At 42.9% G+C, this 20112-nt stretch overlaps 1 protein-coding gene across 1 annotated transcript in view; it reads left to right on the plus strand.

Moving 5' to 3' along the window:
• The window catches only part of BMP2K (BMP2 inducible kinase), a 38846-nt gene extending 20711 nt beyond the window's left edge, over positions 1 to 18135 (plus strand). The window contains 3 exon segments of the mRNA XM_010284968.1: positions 4 to 128; positions 5938 to 6051; positions 16700 to 18135. Coding sequence (XP_010283270.1) covers positions 4 to 128; positions 5938 to 6051; positions 16700 to 18135 — 1675 coding nt within the window.
• The last annotated feature ends 1977 nt before the right edge of the window (positions 18136 to 20112 follow it).

Here is a 20112-nt window from a genome sequence, read left to right on the forward strand (position 1 = left end):
CAGTTACCCAAAGCAGAGCACCAATAATCCTCCTGATATGTCAGGTTGGAACCCATTTGGAGAGGACAATTTCTCCAAGTTGACGGAGGAGGAGCTGCTGGACAGAGAGTTTGACCTGCTAAGATCAAGTAAGGGACGCTTGAGGGCTTATTTTGCTTCACAATAAATAAGATCTCTGTAGTTGCTCAGCAGTTCCAACACCTGTCCTGTCAAAAGGCCGTGCAGTCTGCGTACAGAAAATTCTTTCTGTGCGTTTGAGGACGGAGTTGGGCCTGTCTTCTTTCTTTCCTTTCCCTTTTATGAGAATGTGTGCAGTGGGAACTCACGGTCTAAAATTGGTAGTTACCGGCTCAGATACTGCAGAAATGCTAATATCTTAGCTCTTAAATACTGCTTGTCACCTTGATTGTCAAGAAGCTCTGAACAGCAGAGGTATGTTGTCCGGTAGGAAGAAATGTTTTGGCTGCTTGCTTTACTCTTTTCCAGCTTTTTTCTTGCACAGCAGAGCAGAAGATTCTGTGGGTCTGGTATGTCCTTTGAAAATGCCTGGAAGAAAATTGATCTATTACATTATGTTAATGTTTTGTAATGTTCTTTTCGATGAGTGGCTACATGTAAGGGCTGCTTTATTGTTCTGATACGGCAATAGTTGAATAAACTTGTTCCTCTTCAAGTCAGTTATCTCAGTGGCTTTTACTTGGAATTACTTGCTTTTCTTAACTGGGTAACGCATACTCAGGAGATGCTCTTCTCTACAGTGCTTTTGTCAAGATCACATTTATTAGTGACACTTGTAAGATGTGACACTGTCAAAAACCAGTTTGCATATACTTGGATGACAATCGGCACCACGTTCCTCGCAATTAAAAATGCGGTAAAGCTGTATTGAAAGGAATTGAGAAAAAGCCTATACCTTCAATGGAGTCTTTTTCTTGGATTTCTGGAGTAGATTTTTTGGGGTTTAGGAGTAGAATTGAGTATCTTTAGGCATACTGCTTCCAACTGATGCCATTGAGCATTTCAGAAATAATACTCTTAAATCTGGAGAAGGTTAGCTTGGACCATAAGGTCAGCATGACATAACCCATTTCCAGAATCGTTAACTGACCGTTGGACTGCCGACTCTAGTTGTGGTAAGTTTTACGGGGTTGATTTGGGTAAGCCACGTTTTGAACAAATAAAAGCATAGAAGCAAGTATTAACCAAGGACATACTTTGAGTGGCACTATAAAAAGGTAGAAAAGGCTGTATGAGGAATACGCTTGCCTGGAGTGTCTTGATAGTAAGCTGTGGAAATAAAAAATTGTAGAATGATTTAGGTGGGAAAAGACCCTTAAGATGATCAAGTCGAACCGCTGACTTAGCACTGGCAAGTCCACCACTAAACCGTGTCCCCAAGTGCCACGCCTACACGTCTTGGAAATACCTCCGTGGATGGTGACTCCACTGCTTGCCTGGGCAGCCTGTTGCAGGGCTGGTCAGCCCTTTTGGTGAAAACGCTGAATTGCATGCAACCAGTTAGACTTAGTAGAGGCTAAAATAACTTGGAGCTAAATGCTGCTAACTGCTGTCTTTAAATCTCTAACAGAAAGAACAGTTAACTACTACCGTAATTACATTATCCAGTTTTTGCACTATGTGTGTGAAAATAGTCTCAAGTTTTTAGAGACCAAATCTACTTGGGTGTGTTTTGGGCTCCCCTCTTAATAAAGCTAATTCAATGCACAGAAGAGCTGGATGTGATAATAAACTTTATGTGCTGTAATAGAAAAGTAAACATAACGACATAGTTTTGTTTAGTAATGACAGCATTAGGGTTTTTAAGTCACTTGAATGCCGAATATGTAAAACCAAAAAGGAGTTAGTCGCTTGACTAGTAGTACACTAGATGGCAGGCTTGTTCACACGTGATAAGAGTTGCAGTTATGGCCGTCTTGAGGCCTTTTGGCTTGATTTCCGCTAGAGGTCTAGCGAAGGGGGAGCATTTCTAGTTGTAATGTCAGCGTATGTTTGTTTCTGTGTACACAAAGATATGTACGTGAAAGACTTCAAAGACCTTTTAACTTTTGTTTTTTGATAGTAAGGGTGTTGTGCTAAAGATAGTATGCACTTGCCTTGCAGTGTTAATGCTTTTATTGCAATCAAAGCCGAAATATTTATGCTTAATATTGTCTGCTGGTACTTTCTCAGACTTATGTGGAATAATGAGAAGTCGGGACATTTATTGGACAGTTAAGGCTTATGCCTGTGAAATTGCCTTTAACTGTGTAATACTTTCTGGAATGTCCTTGGATGTATCTTAAGGATCAAGGCTTAATTCTCTTTATATGTAGGTTATCTCTCAAGAGACGAAACTGCTTTTTACTACTAACTGATTTTTTTGATCAGTTTTTGAGTTAAACGTGAATCATTTTTCCGGGTAGAGGAAAGAGAATTGAAGATAACAGGCTTGATAAATTGTTATATTCTCTGATAGTAAATCCGGTTGCTGTCCCATACTTTGTAACTCATGTAACTTCTGTAAGTTTGTCTTTCTGCAATGTTATGTGGTGCTAAGTAGCATTCAGAACAATAATCCTTTTCTTCCACTTCTGAAAGCCCGGTTTGAGTCGTTGAGATGATGCTTTCTACACAAATGTAAAATATTTTTAAACCTGTCTAATATTTTTTAATGCTGTTGTGTTCATGGCAGTAATACATGAGTCTTTAAATACACACAGCTTTTGTTAGAGGATGGAGATGTCGTCATAACTTGCCAGGCTCAAGTTACTGTTCCATTTCATGCGCTTAGTAGCTTAATGACATAGGGTGCTAAGTGATGGCTATTGCTGTGATGATTAATCTCTCCTCCTTTAAAAGGGAGCTAACTCACAGAACGAAATACCTTGCTTACAGTCTGTGAAAGTTTTCATAGTAAAAAGATGACACTAACAGTAAAACGTAATGTGCAATTAAATGAAGGTCACTGAACTGAGCGCCTTTGTGAAGAACTTCGGTCTAGAGTTACAGGATGGAGTCCCTGGTTCTTGTGTACATGTTGTTGTTGATCGTCTTGTTACCATGGGTATTGATGATGGTCCAGAAGCAACACATCATGTTGAGATTCTGACCTTGTTAAGAACGGCATTTCTTAGAAAGAGCTCCTGTAACTACTTAATAACCTGTGCAGTATCGGGAGCCAAGAAAATGAGTCTGTTTTATCACTGGGGAAAAAACACCAGCGCAGTGCAATTCACACTGAATGGCACAAAGGTTCTTGATAGGTGTCCAGTCATCTTGGTGCTTAAACACGGGCACCGGTGAGTGCAAAGCCTACTAAGCTCTTTGCCGACCTCCTCAGTAGTATTAGAGGATGAAGGAACTACCTAGGCCATCCGTGCAGGGAAGAGCTGTGGTTCTTACCATGCTTGCTTTGTGCACAACTCCTTCTCATGCTTCAGAAAGTCCCGGGAGCGCTGTCTCGTGAGGAATCTTGGGCCTGTCACTTGCATGGAAACAGATGGATTCCTTGTTCGTGTTCTCAAATAACTGCACTGTCCTATGGAAGGGTCTGCTGTGCTGCGTGGCAGATGATCGTTTCTCTGGCAGCAGTATGGGTTCCATTTGTATGGTTATTCCCTGAGAGGAGCAAAACTTGTATCTTCATTTGAAGGATGTTGTATCTGAACTGCAATTATATCTAATACTGACAGTCTCGCTGGACCTGCTTCTGCTTGTGTCTCACTTCTGTCAATCGTTCTCTGATAGAGAGAAGCGGATCTTGTTACGAGGTGGACAAATGATATCTGTGCACCGGAAGACTGGAAAAATGTCTTGTACTTTTCCAATAGCCTTAGATTTGATGAACTGACAAATTTTAAACTTTATTTTACAGGGAAATGTATGTCAGTACATACATGCCTAGGTGCGCTGGAGGAGTTGAAACCTTGTGTTTACTCACGTGACCTAGTTTTTCTTGCATGTTTAATGTTTCAAGCCATTTTGCTTTCTGCTTTCCCTAGCACTGCTGCTGAAGTTCGGGCATCAGATCATCATCTAGGGGCTTGAACTTGTATAGTCTTGCATGCCAGCATTTGTAGGGACTCTCCAAAGGGTAGTTCCAGTTGTTGCAGCCTTAGAAGTTACTCTAGAGTTGATTGCCTGCAACCTGTGCAGCAGTCAACTGGTTTTCCTCTGGAGGCAAGACACTAGGGGTAATGGAACAGAAGCATCCCTCAAATCGGTCTGCATTTGTAAAGGTGCAAGTTTGAAGGTGTTGTATCTTCCACAACAAAACTCTTCCCCCCCCCCCCAAAAAAAAAACAAAAACAAACTCCCAACAAAGTAGAAGACACACACAGGAGGGGAAAAAAACCAGACCGAAAACCAAAACACAACCCAAAACCCCTCAAGTAACAAAGCCGAAAACCAAACCCTTCCTACCTGAGGAGGGAAAGCATTGTGGGTGTGACTGTGCAGAATCGGGAATAAGTACTGCTGTTGGATGTGATGCTTGGCAGTTGTTTTCTAAGGCTCGAAGCTGATGGTATAAAACATACAGCTGCTAGTCTTTTGTCCATTTTGGCTAGTGTTCTCTTCTGCATGGCTGTGTCACTGTAGGATGCTTTTGTTTGGGTCGGGTAGTCTCTGTCTGTTTTGATATGTACACTTGGAGGTGAGAGCAACTAATTAATCTCCTGCGCTAGGAGCCACCACCTGGGATTATATTTTTCAGTAGGGGTTGCCTGTAATCGATCAACTCCCCCTTGTATTTCTTCGGAGAGTCTAACGGTAGGTAAGAGTAAGACCATTCACATCTCGGACGCTTTTACGGCAACAGAACACTTTCTGTGAGAACTGGCATGTAAATTCAAAACTCTTGGGCTTTGTATGCAGAATTAATACGCATCTGTCTGAGGTAGATGTTTGCTGTCTAGTCCCTGGTGGCTGTCTTAGTAAAGCTGCCTGATTGCTGCATTGAAGGACTGAATAGGAAATGTGCAGGTAGCCTGGTATGTAATTAGGGCACGGTTCAGCTGCATCCCTGTGGTGGCAGACTGTCAAAAAGCTGCTGCTGCAAATTGTTTGGAAGAGCAGGTGCTTGCTGAGAAAAAGAGGGTAAGAAAAATGCGGTGTCTGCACCATAGAAGATAAAAGATTTTAGCTGAAGGTGGAACACCTTGTCGCAGTGGTTTTGTTAAGTGGCTCGCGTGCCTTGCTGGACCACCCTGAGTTGCAGTGTGGTGGTTGGGCTGCATGGCCTGGATCCTAGGCTGCCAGCAATGGGAGAAGAGGAGCTTAGGCAGACAAAGTCATCTTCAGCATTCATAAGACTTGAAATTTATGGCTTTGTTAAAAACCTGTTGTAGGTCCCTTTTAAAAGGGAGAGGGGGGGGAATCGCTTAAGGGTTGAAGACCATGTAGAAGAGACACTATATTTCTTTATATTACATAACACTCAAATTGTTTCTCATGACCAACAGATGTTACATGTTTCATTAAAAGTACTCCCAGCTTTTCTGCTGCGATGGTCAACGTTTGTCATTTTGTGGCAATGGCTGGCCAAAACTTGGATAGAATGAAAGATTTCCATTTAGGTAAGCGTAGTCTTTCGGATTTCACAACCATGAGGGCACAAAGCCCTACTAGTTTCTGTTACAATGCGCATACGCTGCGTATAACATGTAACAGATCCTCGTTTAGAGAGTTCCATGATCAAATATATGCCGCTTTTTGTGGGACAGGGGGATTAACAATAGGTTAGTGCAGGTAAATTTTCCAGAATGATCAAGCAATATGTATTCAAGATGTAGCATATCATTAAAAACATGAAAAAAGTAGTAATTCAGCATACATTCCTCTCTCACCCTGTACATTAGATACCTTTGCCTAGGCATAAGAGCTGCCATTTTTATTTTACTTGATTTTTTTGTTCTGTTTCGTTTTGTTTTTTTACAGACAGACTGGTGGACAGGAGAGCATCTTCAGATAAGAATGTGGAGCCACATTCTGCTCCACAGAAAAATCCTCCTGAAGACCCCTTTGGTTCTGTTCCTTTCATTTCTCACCCAGGCAAGTTACATCTGTAATGTGGCTACCTCATACGTGTCTATACATATATCTGTATCTATATATCTGTTGAAGTATGTACATCCGGTTAAATGACCAAAGAATGAGAAAGGTATTGGTTGCCTCGTGGCAGTAGAGGGGTTGAAGAGATTTTTTTTTTCTATGTTGATTACCTCGAAGTAAAATAGGCTTCTTCATCCAATTCGTGATACCTGGACAGTGCACAGACTACGTAGTCTTCACAGCGCAAATACATCGGACCAGTGCAGCGTGAATCACTCGGGTAGAACCAGAAGCGCTTTTGCTAAGCGCCAGTTACTTGTTAAGACCAAATTTTGCTGCTTCCTTGTAGTTTGCTTCCAACGCATGCTGTTTCTGCAGTTGGCTTTTCCAGCCAAGTTAAGGCTGTACGGTTCTGCTGCATTTAATGCATAGTTTTGTTGCAGATTGAATCAAAATGAACGAAATAGTTTGTTACCTGTACGTTTGGAGGGGAGGATTCGTTAGCTTGTGTCAGTTCAGCTTTGGCTATTTTTACCCTGGGTGGCGGTAAAAATAACACTGTATGTGAACGCTGACTGTGAATGTGAAAGTGCGTGATCCTGCAGCTTAATCGCCAGTTTTAACATTTGCTTGATCAGCACTTTACTTTGCCACCGGTACCAAAAGCAAAGCCTACATGACAGTTAAATGGTAGAAAGAGCTTCAGTTTGTTTAGGGAGCCAGTTAGGTACCTACTTAAATTTTGTTGAGAGTGCTTGTGTGATAAAGGTGCCTTAATACAACTTTTAAAAACTATTCTTAGGGAAGTTGAAAAGTTAAGATAACATGCCTGAAAATAAATCACTTGACAACCTCAGTTAGCATATGTGTTTCCTTTCGCTTTCCTTATGCATTCCTGAAGATCATCTGCTAGGGCTGCTTAACGCTCACAAGTGCTCTTGTGCTACGTGTGGTAAAGAGTGAACGCGGTAACAGTGTTGTGTTTTTCCAAGGTGATTTGTAAAAATACCTCTGCATCTGTGTCTGCGCCTGTTCTTAGGAAGGCTTGAATTAATTCTGTGTGGTCTATTATTGAGTTCCTAGTTTCTCTATTTGTTATGCTCATTCAGAAAGAACAAGTTTGTCTCTTGTTATCCTGTTAATATTCAGTCGTTGAATACAGTGCGAAAGCATTTCTTAAGCGAAGAAACGTTTGTAGGTGGCAGTTTGCAAGGATTTACTGTGGAGTCTTCATTAAAGAGCTTGCTTTGTTTTATAGGTGAGCTGAAATTCACATGCACAAAGGACAGTAATAGTTATATGTAATCTGAGTTTTCTTTCCTCACCCTGTGTCTTAGAAATGTGTTTTCTCATTGCTGTTTTTGAGATAGTTGCAGTACAGCTTAGGTTGTAATGAATGGCCTGGCTGTGTTATGTGGTAGGTTTTATTTTTGTTACTTTGTATCCAAGCTTTAATTCTTGACCTACTTAAAAACAAGGGGAGATACCTTCTTTTAAGAAAAAAAAAAAAATCAGTCTTAGTTGAAAAACCAGGCTGTTTGAGAAATGTTCAGTTGATTGCGAACCGTTACCGGTTTCACTGGGCTGGGGGAGTATGTTTTTTTGATAGCCTTTTTCCTAGTGACTGGTAACTGGAATTGCAAGAAGTGTACATACCGTCTTGATTTCACGGAAGGTATTTTTAATTCTGTGTCAACAGTGAATTACACTTAGCAAAGAAATCTGATAGGATAAATCTTTAAATCTGAAAATAAATCTTTTCAAAGCTGGTTTGTTTTCCCCACGGCATTGTTCTTTGAGATGTCTTGAAATGAGATGTTAAAAGGCAATTAAGAAAAGGAAAAGACTGAGACATACTTTATTTCTAGGTGAGGGCTTTCGAGGACACATTTGGCAAATGTCCCTAATATTTTGGTTTACTCTTGGATTTAAACATCTCTGTGTAGTATGTTATTTATGGTTTGTTCCTTGTGATTGTAAAATATTTAACCGAGAAGTAAAGTGCATGCGTACCTTACTCAGGGCACCCGGGGAAGATGACTGAACAGGAAGTGGAACGTAGCTTTAGTGTCTTGAGCGCAATTGCAGTGTTTGGGTGAGAGAGTGTCTTGATCTAGTTAGAGCAGAAGTTTCACCTCCTCATTGTGATGTGTCTACAGAGGAAATAGAGAGTGTCTTACCGGTATTCACTCAGGTCTTGACTACTGAATTTTGACTTTTTGAGTTGTGATGAGATGAAATGTCAATGTTATCAATAGAGACTACTTAAAATAAAGAAAAAAGTAAAATTGTCCTTTGTTAAAAAGCAACAGTTCCTATTGAAGATGTGTTCTACTGTATTAACAACCTTTGAGTTGGAGCTGTGGTCGTTTTCTTTTTTTTTTGTTGTGGTTGTTTTTTTTTTTGGTGTGACATAGGCCTTGAGTACATAAATGTTGTTGTATATGGACTATAGCTGAGTAGAGTCACCCAGAGGATTTCTTTTGTCTCGAGGGTTTAAGGATTCTCTGCTGAAAGCAGCGCTTGACTAAATACTTAAATAATTTCTATCACATGATGTGAGATAGCAGCAAGAAGCTAGAGATCATGTCTCATCTTTTGACTTAATTTATCGTAAAGTGCTGGTAGTCCAAGGGCAAGAGGTGTGCAGAGGTTGATATTTGAGACATTTTATCAGCGCCGGAAAGGACCATGAGGTGCTTGACTTGTGAGCCCTTGGGATTTTCCCTGCGGAGATGAGAGTGTGTTTTGGGCGGCTGCTGCGCCAAGGGTCACCGGGAAGGAGAACCTGAAACGCGATGGACTACGGCTGCTTCTCGGTGGGAGTTCATGTGGTTATTGTTCTCAGGTGGGGCTGGAGAATCAGCAACCATGTACATGTCACTTGACATGCGGTGCAGAGGGCAAATAGCGGAGTGAAACGAAGTAACTTACTATTGGGTTGCTCTGACGGTATTTGGTCGGACAACAGTGTGTAGAAGCACTAGTGTTACTCACGGTTGGTGTATATCCTGTTAAAAGTGTTTTCTCACATACTACATGTAAACTTGCTATACGCACTATGTCATGCCTAAACGTTTGTGGAAGATAGTAATGGCTTAGAACTTGAGGTGGCTGGAAAAGAAACTTCACTTGAGAAACAGCTCCAATGCTCAAGCTGATAGAAACAAAACTAATGTTGCGAACTTTGCGTTTTTATGAACAAGAGAGAAGAAAGCACCGTTGAAGAGCCGGTAATGGGGCATTCAGGACAGGCACCGAACTTGTCAAAAACAGATTCTGGTTCTTGAATGCTTGAGACACTGGATCGTGACAGTGGAAAAATTGGCTGCTTGTGGTCAGCATTTCGGAATGGAAGCTTTTGAATCGAGTGTGTATTAATCAGCTTGTGTTCTAACACTCTTACGTTAATATCGAGTTGAGTGTTGTAGAAACTCAGAAGAAACATGCGTTGTGTGCTGCCTTCAAACTCTAAGAAAGAAATGCCATGAACATAGTACAGTTTGCTGTTGAGTTGTGCTCGGTGGCCTTTTCCTAACTTGCGTCTGCTTACACTAATTCTTTCTGGGATTAAAGTGGGCTAGATGGCCTTTTGCTTCCCTCAGCTTAGTACTGCTGTAGTAAAAAAGTAAAAAGTAGTAAAAGATGTGAGGTAACTCTCAAAATAATGCTGATGGACTGTGTGAGAAGTGGAACTGTTGGGAAGCCTTGACAGGAATTTCTTCACAAGTGCTCCCCTGTCTGCTGGGCGTTTTTCCCCTGTGGAGAATCTCAGTGAGCTGGCTTCTGGCTTCTCTTAGTGGCGTAAAGCTCTAGTTCAGGCCATCTATTGAACTACTGTATCATTGTAATGATCATCTTCTGTACTGTAGACATGGTGCTTCTTGATAGAGTCGCTGTTGTTTTTTCTGACATACGTAGGTAACCCCTTCCCAGTCACTGCAGGGTTTGCTGTGGGAAACGAGGGATTAAAGCGAGTTTAGTTCTGTAGCGGCTTCCTTTTGACTTCCAGACTTCCTGCACTCAAAGACAGCACTCGAAATGTCATTAAATGATGCTTATAGGGGTCTGTCTTGGAATGAGAGGACTTTTGTGGTGTGGCATGTAACTCGCTAGTCACAGCTGGGTGGACCTGGCAGAAAACCAGCCGGCTGCATGCCAGATGGCGAGCGGTAGGATGGAAATCGTCTGGAGACTTGGATGCGATATGTTCCTGAAAAGACTGCTGCGGTAGCTGATTATTCGCATTGATAATGTTACAGCACAGAAGTGAGTTCTTGTGGCATGAAGAACTGTGGGTGGCAGCTATTCGTTGGGTTACTTTTTGTGTATACTGCTTTTAACAAGGTTGCAAAGCCCTGCAAGTTTCTGAACCAGGTCTTGGGCTGCTCCTTGTGCCGTAAGTCCACGTTTGTTCTTGAATTGTTTGTTAAAGAATTACTAGATTGCAACTTGATGTGGCTGTTGTACAGTGTTCCAGATTTAGGTAATAGACAATTAAACTAAGTTCATATCAATATTTCTACTCACTGAAAATACTGCTTACCTTACTCCATAACCTTTCCTTGGCTATGGTTTCAGGTATTGCTGAATGCACGTTCACAATCTCTCCCTGTATCAAGATGATCTTTAGACTTTACCTTTCTAGGTAACACTTCCAAAGTAACTTCAACTTACTCATATGTCACAAGAATAAATTATATGTGTGGGCTGTGCCAGTGCTGTTATTTTTTTTCATCTGTTGTCAAATCTTAGAGTAACAGTGGTCACCTTTCGCTTTTTTTGTTCAACATGCTTTGACCTGTCCAACTAATTAGTTGAAAGAATATCTAAGCAATAGACACCGGGCACAAGTGTTTTGTTCTCCCATTTTTATTGTTCTTGAAAATAAAGGTGGCAAGCAGTGTAAATCCCCGTTAAAATATTGAGCAGCTGCTGCTCTGGCTATTGTCAAAGAAGTAGTGCAGCTTTAGTTGCAGCATGCCGGTAATCCTTGGGCCTGACATGTGGCAAATTGTTCTGAAATGATGGTGGCAGTATGTTACCAATTCAAAGGAAGCTTAAAGCCCTTATGCCCCGCTCTTACGCCACCCCCGCAATACCCTAAAATGATGAACTAGCAGAAGGCATGTAATTACTGCAGTTGTTAGAGGGAATTCATCCTCTTATAATCGGATGTCTCGAAAAAGAACATCAGAACAGAAAATTTCCTTGAAGATTGGGATCTTCTTATACGATTAAAGATGTTCCACCTGGCTCGCATTTGAGGGAAGAACAATTGTCTCCTACAAGATGCAAACCTGATTAGAAGGGTAGTAATCTGAACAGTACATTACAAACAGATGTTACCCAACATTTTGCAGCATTTTTTTATAAATGCATATCTGAACAGTCTTTGCAGCAGTATAGGTTGAGAAGATTGCATGAAATCAACATGACAGAACACTTCATTTTGGAAATCTATTTGGCCAGAGCATTAAATTGTCGTTAATGAGGGCATTTTCTCTTTTGGGGCATTAGGTTTCCATTTGTAGTGCTCTTTGGTTTTTTTTAGTTTGCTAACTTCTTGAGTGAAAGAGGAGGAACTGCAGTGTAGCAAAACAAAATATTTTCGTCATGGGTTAAAAAAAGATAGCCCTGTGCAGATATTTTCGGTTGGTTGTTTTGGTTTTGACACCAGTCTGCTGCAAATTTCTCCCTCTTATTGGGACTAGCCCAAAGACACTGCAGATGAGGGAGGTGCATGCGATGGCTTCTTCTGTGAAGTTTGGCTCTGTTAGACCGTAAGGTGTTTGAGGCTAGTAACTTAGGCGAATGTCCGCTTGCAGCAGATGGCTATGTCTGTTTAGAACACCTCAACACAAACGGAAGAGTAAAGCAAGGTACTTGCTCTTTCCTGAAAAATACAAGGGTGGGAGCTGGCAGGTCACCACTCTTAAAATACTTCAGAAATAAAAAGGCTGTCTTCAAAACGACATAGCAGGAGCAGTTGACGCTTCCAGCATCACCTGACGTGTGCCACTTGCGTTCCTGTCCAAGTTGTGCGTGTAGGGTCGTACATGCTGGGTCAGAAAGTAGAGTAATAGTGAGCTGGCACTGTAGCTTGTGAGTTTCTAATCGCTGCAAAATACACAGTCTTCTCGATAATTTTGAGTCTGTATGAAATACAGGAGCGTGAATTTCCTGCTGTGATAAAGAAGTAATATTCCTAACTCTGGTACGGAGGTGGTGGATAAGGAGGTATCTCCGGGCTAGGGAGCTAGAACTTCAGAAGCCCTGTTTGGGAATCATTTGTAAAGAAATGAGGGATTTGAAGGTAATAAGCTAATAGGCAGTTAATTACCTGGTGCTGTGACGATGACGGCTGTAAAAATAAATATGCTTGCTTGTGGCCTCAGAAGAGATATATTTTGGGAAGTGTTTTCTCGGGGACAGAGAGAGACAGTTACAAATACACAGGCTCAAGTTTACTTTTCCAGTGTGTTGCCCCATGTTTGCCACCATTCAGAAAGGGTGTTGTGTGCTATATTTGGCGTCCGATGCCTTGGCCCCATTGCCCTTAGTAGAATGAGAGGCCGCAAAACGGACTAGTGCCAAGAAAGATTGCTGTGCGGAAAGTATTGTAAAAGTGAACAAGTACCTCAAACTTTCAATACTCCTGCTACCTATTTAAGCACCTGCAAGTCTGTTGATGAGGAATGTGCTCAGCATTTCCTGGAAGAGTGGTTCAGAGCTCCCAGTGTGTGAACAAAATACGTAGCTTCATACGTAGTGAGGAGGCAGCGTCTGTATTTGCTACGGAAGGGGCTTCTCCAGCATGTGGGCTTCCTCAGTGGACTGTTCCTGAGTTTTTGTAGAGATAGTAGTTGTTAGAATCGGGAAAGGAGTCTTAGAATGCTAATACAGATTCCTTCAAAAACTAGGTTGTTTAGATGAGCGATTCCCCAAATCATTTGTTGCGTATTGCCAGCAAGAGTAATGCTTTACGGGCAGGTCTGCTGTGAGATGCTGGGATGGCTCGTGTGCCAGTACTATGGATATGTTGAGTACAGTTCAGGAAACTGCTTTTAGTGCTTTGCCTTGTATTGTCTAGTCCGGTTTGATGCATGTGCTGACCAGAGCGGTCTGCTACTGAGCGCTACACGTTGTGTGGCTTCAGTTAGTTGTTCAGTGAGTTGGCAGCTGTGGGTGTAGCTTGGTTTTTTTGTCTTGTTGGTGTCCTCTGCGGTTAGTTTTCCAGCGAGCGTGACTGTGGCCGCAATTAACACATAATGTTTAAAACCTTTGGCAAGTCAGATATATTTATGTTAGATACGCTGTTGTTCAGTTCTTGTCTTAAAACACATTACTCTGTAAATGGTTTTCTGCATAGGGAAATTGTGTACAAAGGCATAATCATTCCTCGGGAGTAGGTACTCATGCGGATATTGACGTACGTAAAAGGTTTGGCTGTTTTGTTGTGTAAGAGGTGTTAACATCTAACCTAGAAGTAGTTCCTTTGGCTTTCTTTTAAATTCATTGGATTTGTGTGAACAGTAGTGTTTCAGTAGTAGATGTGGCAAAATCAGCATTTGGAAGAGAGGGGGTTATACAGTGAAGGCTGTACCTTTGGGAAATCTAAAGCAAGCAGCCAAATAATCCAGATGATATTTTAGTGGGTGAAGCAAATGCCTAGTATTAAAAATTACAGCAGATAAGAAGCAATATGACACCAGAAGCAAAGAAGAAACAGCTCAGAGCCCCAGTCACTTGATATTTTTAGTCATTCGGCTCATCTTGTTTTTAAATCCATGTGTAAAATACATTGCTGCAGAATTTTTATTGTTATTGTAACTGTACTTTTGAAAGAGCAAAATGGCTGCTGGATAAAGAAATCGGCTATTAATTCCTTCTAAAAAAAGAAGAAATTGTTCTTGTCAAACTTAATATTCTGGTGTAAAGTGGAGCATAGAAAGAAAAAACCTGACTTGGCCTGGAAGTTGCATGCTAATTTCCTTCTGAAAAACGAAACTATATGAGAAATTATTGTGTGCATATAGTAAGAACGAGAGAGTCGCAAGCTGGATTTTGGCTGAAGTTTTTTTTCGGAGAAGTAATTGGTGCACACACCCATCCCCAGCTTTTTCAATCCCGTGGAAAGGTTGACTCGAGTGAATTTCAGCAATTCTTAAACAAAACCATAAATGGAAGGTGTTAATTCTGGTTAGGTGAGAGGATCAGCAATCTAGCGCAGTGCTGTGAATGGAGCTTGTTAATGACCGCCTTAGTGAGGACCAACCCTTGTCCCAGCTTTGTGTCGGATACTAATGGGATGTAAGAAGCTTACACCCAGTGCTCAGGCTGTCGTGTGTTTGGTGCACAGTCTCTCACTAGTGAAGGTGAGAACCTGGATGTTCCTAGACAGGTAGAAGTCAACTCGGTTTGGTCATCAGGGGAGCATCAACTGGTTGCCGGTCCAAGTCTTGGCTGGCGCAAGCATGGACGCAGTTGGTTTTGCCGTTGTTGTAGTCCCTATCTGAAGGTGGGTACCCAGGAAATATTCAGGTTGGAGTGACTGTAACGTAGCCTCGCTTCGAAGTATTCCACACAAATTTTGGGTAGTTGTTCAGTGTCTGCAAAGAGATGAATTGTCATTGCTGTTAATAGCATTACATGTTCAATTACACGTTCTTGAAGCAGCATGGCTGCCGTGTGATCTGTGTCCTAGAGAAAAGGACATCTCCAGAGCAAATACGCTTCCCCGAGCTGAGACCAAGGGTTTTGCTTTTCCTCCTACTCATGTTCTTCAAAGAGAAATCTCACAGTAGGTTACGCTCCTGAAAACATCTCTGCGCAGCAGTGGGGGCTCTGACAGAGAAAGAAACTTGTTTTGCATCAGTCTGAGTGCCATACCGATGGCACTATGGAGGCTTATCTGGTCTTCGTGCTCTTGCCATCTGTCTTGATTACTGATGCAGAGTTTTTACTGCTCCCAGTATTTCTAAGCCAACCATCCCACAAAAGAGTCATCAGTGAATAGTTCTCTGAGCTCTAGCTGTCACATAGCAAAGAGCAGGGACGAAGGTGTCGCAGTAAAATGAATAGATAAGTTTCCTTCCCATCGAGAAACTGAGCTGACGGATCCTCTTTAGAAACAAACAAGAAAACATTTTTCTCAAACTTAAATTAAAGTGATAGCTTTTTTTTCCCTCAACTGCTACACTAGAAATTAGAAGGGGCTTGTGTGGAGCTTCAGTGTCATTAGAGAAAAAGACATTTACTAAGCGTAGGTTTGGGACGCCGAGTCAAGTATTGCTTTCAGAAAGACCCAAAAAGCCTCTCCTGTGTTGCTGTCACAGTGCGTGCTTTGTTGGTATTATTCATGGGGAAGGTCCTGAAGGAGAGAGGCTGTTTCTGCTGAAAGCAAGGGGGAGCGCATGGGGAGACAGTTTCCAGTGCTCAGATGGCAGGGACCGTCAAGCTTAATTCTCAGTGGGTTTTATAAGTCCAAATTAAAATTTTGGTCCTCTCTGGGGGGAGGGAGGCTTTCACACAGAGACACATGTTGCAAAAGATCCTTGTCTCTGCATCTCTACTTCCATGTAGTTACGTTAGCCGGTTACCTTGCGGTCTCCCTGTAGGGACTGTGATCTTGTCTCTTGGTCTTCGTACACCTCAAAACACACTAGTGAGGCAAACCCCCCCAGTATCTCTGTTGTGGCCCATGGCAGCCCCACTTTTTCAGCTCCTGTAACGACTGACCTCATGTAACCTTCCCGTCGGCTTGCACAGGCAAAACCAGTGTCTGCCTTGCCTGGTCCACGATTTTCGTAGACTTTAGAGGAACCTAATTATTTTGGAGATGTTGTGTAGGATTGTTTCATGCTATGGAAACTTGGGAGAGGAAAGACTGGGAACTGACGGGTTGTCACGTGCTCGTTTTCCTTTTGAAACTACGTTGAATGTGTTAGTATTGCCACACATATCTGACTGCATGGTAGGTATCGTAGTGTAGTGGGTCAGTCTTGGAGAACCTCTTCCAAAGGCATCTTAAGGAGTGCGTTGGTCAACAAGGTGCAACACAGTAGACGAGTTGGTAGGCAGTAGAGCAGAGCTTTCTGAAGTCTGTTGCTGCTGTAAAATGGCACCCGAGATCTGAAGTCAATTAGCTGATGCTGCTAAATGCTTTGCTTATGCCTTTGCTGAGTGTTTTCATGACTAGAGCAATGAGTTAGAGCAGACCATCTAAGCAGAAACACTTCAACACATAGGTAGTCTGCTTTTAAAAAAGAATAAAAACTAAAATCTTTCAAGCACGCCACGTCCTGGTTGCGTGCAGAGGGGGGGCTGCGTCAGGAGCGCGTTTGAAAAGCTGCCTCTAGAGATCATCTCTGTTCATTGGTCTCTCCGGCATGCCCAAAAAACACTGATGTTGTGTTTCCAGACATCTTGTGTATCAGGAGTAAAGCTAGAAGGTCTGACTATGAATCAACTGTATGAGTGTTGTTTGAAATACTACATCGGATTTTAGCTCATTTCCCTCAGTAAGTCCAGAATACATGTTTGCGTCAACTCTCTTGGTATGTGTGGCTATGGCATGTGTGGAATAAGCGTTGACTTTAAGAGTGTTATTTCAAGTTCTGTTTTGCATTTTTCTTCGGACCTGCAGGTTCCCCTGGAAAACAAGCGGATAACCTAGCCAGCGATCAAGGGAATAACTTAGGGACCCCAACCAAGGCTGGAAAACTGAGCCATGCTTTTAGAGATCCCCGGCCAGGGAGGAAAACTGCAGAGGGACAAGCGACAAAAGGTGGCGATGAGTCAGAGAGTGATTTTGAATCTGATCCTCCTTCTCCCAAGAGCAGTGAAGAAGAAGAAGAAGAACAGGAGGATGAAGAAGTCTTGCAAGGAGAGAACGGAGACTTCAATGATGACAATGATACAGAACCGGAGAATTTAGGCCACCGACCTCTCCTCATGGACTCTGAGGAAGAGGTGGAGGAAGAGGAGGAAGAGAAGCCAAGTTCTGACTCTGATTCTGATCGTACCAAGCAAAAATCTGTGGAAGGGCTCCTGAGCAGCAGGTTCAGACACGGTGTGGGCAGCGGTGAAATCCAGGAGCCCAGTTCAATGCATACGTGCTTGCCTGAGGTGCCGAGTTCTGTTACCAAGGTGAACCCTGGCCAAGAATTTGATGTGTTTGGGGCAGTGCCCTTTTTCACTCTGCAACCTCAGGCAAGGGAGAAGATGGACAAAGATGTTTCTTCTCAGGCAGCTTTTCCCAGCCTGAACCAAGAGCAGGATGACTTCGATGTTTTCACGAAAGCCCCCTTCAGCAAAAAAGCCTCTCAGCAAGATGGCCAGATGGCAGGAACTGAGCCTCTGCTCTCCCCCGTCTCTCCACGGAGCGTCGATATTTTTGGCTGCACCCCATTTCAGCCTTCCCTTCTGCCCAAGACCAGTGGGAGCAAAGAGGACCTCTTTGGGCTGGTTCCTTTTGAAGAGATCACAGGGAGTCAGCAGCAGAAGGTGAAGCAGCAGCGTAACCTGCAGAAACTTTCTTCCCGCCAAAGGCGCATGAAACAGGAGGTCTCGAAAAACAACGGAAAGCGCCACCACGGCACCCCGACCACCACGAAGAAGGCGTTGAAACCGAGCTACCGCACCCCTGAGAGAGCCCGCAGGCATAAGAAGGCGGGGCGCAGGGACTCTCAGAGCAGCAACGAGTTCCTGACTATCTCAGACTCCAAAGAGAACATAAGCGTTGCGTTGACTGACAGCAAAGATCGAGCCAATCCTCTGCAGACGGATGAGAGTCTGCTGGATCCTTTCGGAGCCAAACCCTTCCACCCACCGGACTTGATGCGACATCCCCAGCATCAAGGGTTTGGTGACAACCGTGGGGATCACGGCGCAGTAGTAGTGGCTGGTAGACCTAGGCAGAGCTCCTTGCATGGAACCGTTCATGCGGGCGATGGGCTGAAAACAGATGATTTTGGTGCGGTTCCCTTCACAGAACTGGTTGTGCAGAGTGCGCAGAGCCAGCAGCAACAGGCGCTAGACTTGGATCCCTTTGGAGCAGCTCCGTTTCCTTCCAAACAGTAAATGCTCCCAATGGGTTCCCCCCTCCCTCCACATCTCCGACTTACTTAATAGAGGTTTTAAGTAGTGGGCTAACTTAACTGAATTGACAGGGACCTAGGTTGTACAGTTTGCTCAAATTCAAGAAGGCACGACCAGCTTGCATGATGAAATTTAGAATGATGGCAAATATTTGTTTGTTTGTTTTGAGAAAAATAGAAAAAACAAAGTAGGAGCATAATGTTGTTATGACAGATGGCTCTCAGAACGAAAAGATAAATGGGATATGAATTGTTCTCTGTCACGGACTTTTGGCCCTGGAACATATTGTCGTTCTGCACTTTTGCATTGCCACTTCGGTCCTCTGTGATGTGCTGAGATGGAGGGAGGGGGACGGGCACAGATCGTGTGGAAAACATTTTCCATACGTACAGATAGGCTAAAGGAACTGTGGTGGTTGTTCATTTCTCAGTTGCGGTAGACCCAAGAACCAAAACGTCCTAATATGCAGATTGATCTGCTGGAAGTAGTCGAGTCTTTGCTTCCTAGGTGAAAACTACCTTTATCAATTGTAAAAATTAAGAAGCTAAGTCCTCAAGGGGCTGTGGCCCGTAATTCCAGAGCACAGCTTTGGCTTGGGACCTGGTAGACATCTATGCAGCTGCAGAGATGAAAGACACATTATTTTTTTGTGTGCCTAAACGTTCAGTGTTTGGTTTTTGGGGGGTTGGGTTTTGGTTGGTTGGGTGTTTTTGTTTTGTTTTGGGGTTGTTTTTTGTTTGTTTGTGGGGTTTCTTTGTGTGTGTGGTTTGGGGTTTTGTGGGGTTTTTTTGTGTTTTTTTTTTTTTTTTTACAGTAAGTGCCATTAATGTAAAATAGCAAACTGGAAGTTTAGACTTAGAACTGAAGATACAGAGAATATAACGGTTTGCGGGAAGAAAAGCCTGACTGTAGCGGAGTAAACCAGCAGGGATGCAGCCAGTGTTTGCACTTTGAAGACTACTCAGTACGCTGGGAAGAGAGGCTGGTTTACACGAAGAAATCATTTGGCACGTATGGAGTATCTCACATGACTTGTACAGTTGACTGTGACATACTACCGTCAGATTTATTTGATTATGAATTGGGATGTGTCTGAAAGTACGTTTTCTTTTCCTCTTGCATTTTTATGGCAAAGGAAATGTGTTTTCTTTCAAACCTGTTCTTTTGTAAAACAATAATAATTTTATGAGATGACTGTAACCTAATGTTCTTTTCAGTTCTGATGAATCTATTATTGTACTTTAGTGTATTTTATAAGCAAGTTTTGCTAAATGCACTGAGCTTTGAAGAAACTTCTGTGAACCCGGATTTGTTTCAGACCAGAAACAGTAAGCGGCAGGCAGCTTGCAGAAGCTGATGGCTACTGTACCAGGGAACTGCATTTCACACCACGAAGCCTTACAGGCAGGAGTCCTGTCCTGCTGCACGGTACCTCCGAGACATTCGGCGCACGAGACGTGGCAATAAAGCTTGGGAGCGTGCGGTGCCACTAGGTGATGGGAAGGTGATGTGAACAGGCCCATCGAGGACAAGATTTCATTACCGGCTTGTAGAAGTATGTGCTGTGTCGTAGGCGGGACGGCTTCTCCGCTGCCTCGCAACTTGTGCCAAGCCACGTACGCCGTCTGCAGAGCGAGTGTGAGTCGGGACGGGCGGATTTGCCTGCGTTAGTTCCATGGCAGTTCTAAAGAGGAAGCGGAAGGAGGTAGCTCCTCTGCTTGTCTCATCTTGATACCTGTTCTACAGAATGCCGATGAGTAGGTAATTGGATGTTTATCCATTGAGGACATGAGTGTTTGCGATTGTGTCCCCCCCACAGAAGGTGAAGTGAAATCTTTAGGGTTGTGCTTTTTTTATTTTTTCAAAGTCTCCTGCTGGTTATACGGTTATCCTGAGATCTGTGAGGGTGGGGGGTTGGATCCCTTATGATACGTATTGAAAACAGCACATAAAAAAGAA

The sequence above is a fragment of the Phaethon lepturus genome, unplaced genomic scaffold (genome assembly GCF_000687285.1).
Source record: "Phaethon lepturus isolate BGI_N335 unplaced genomic scaffold, ASM68728v1 scaffold16964, whole genome shotgun sequence".
Taxonomy (NCBI): Eukaryota; Metazoa; Chordata; class Aves; order Phaethontiformes; family Phaethontidae; genus Phaethon; species Phaethon lepturus.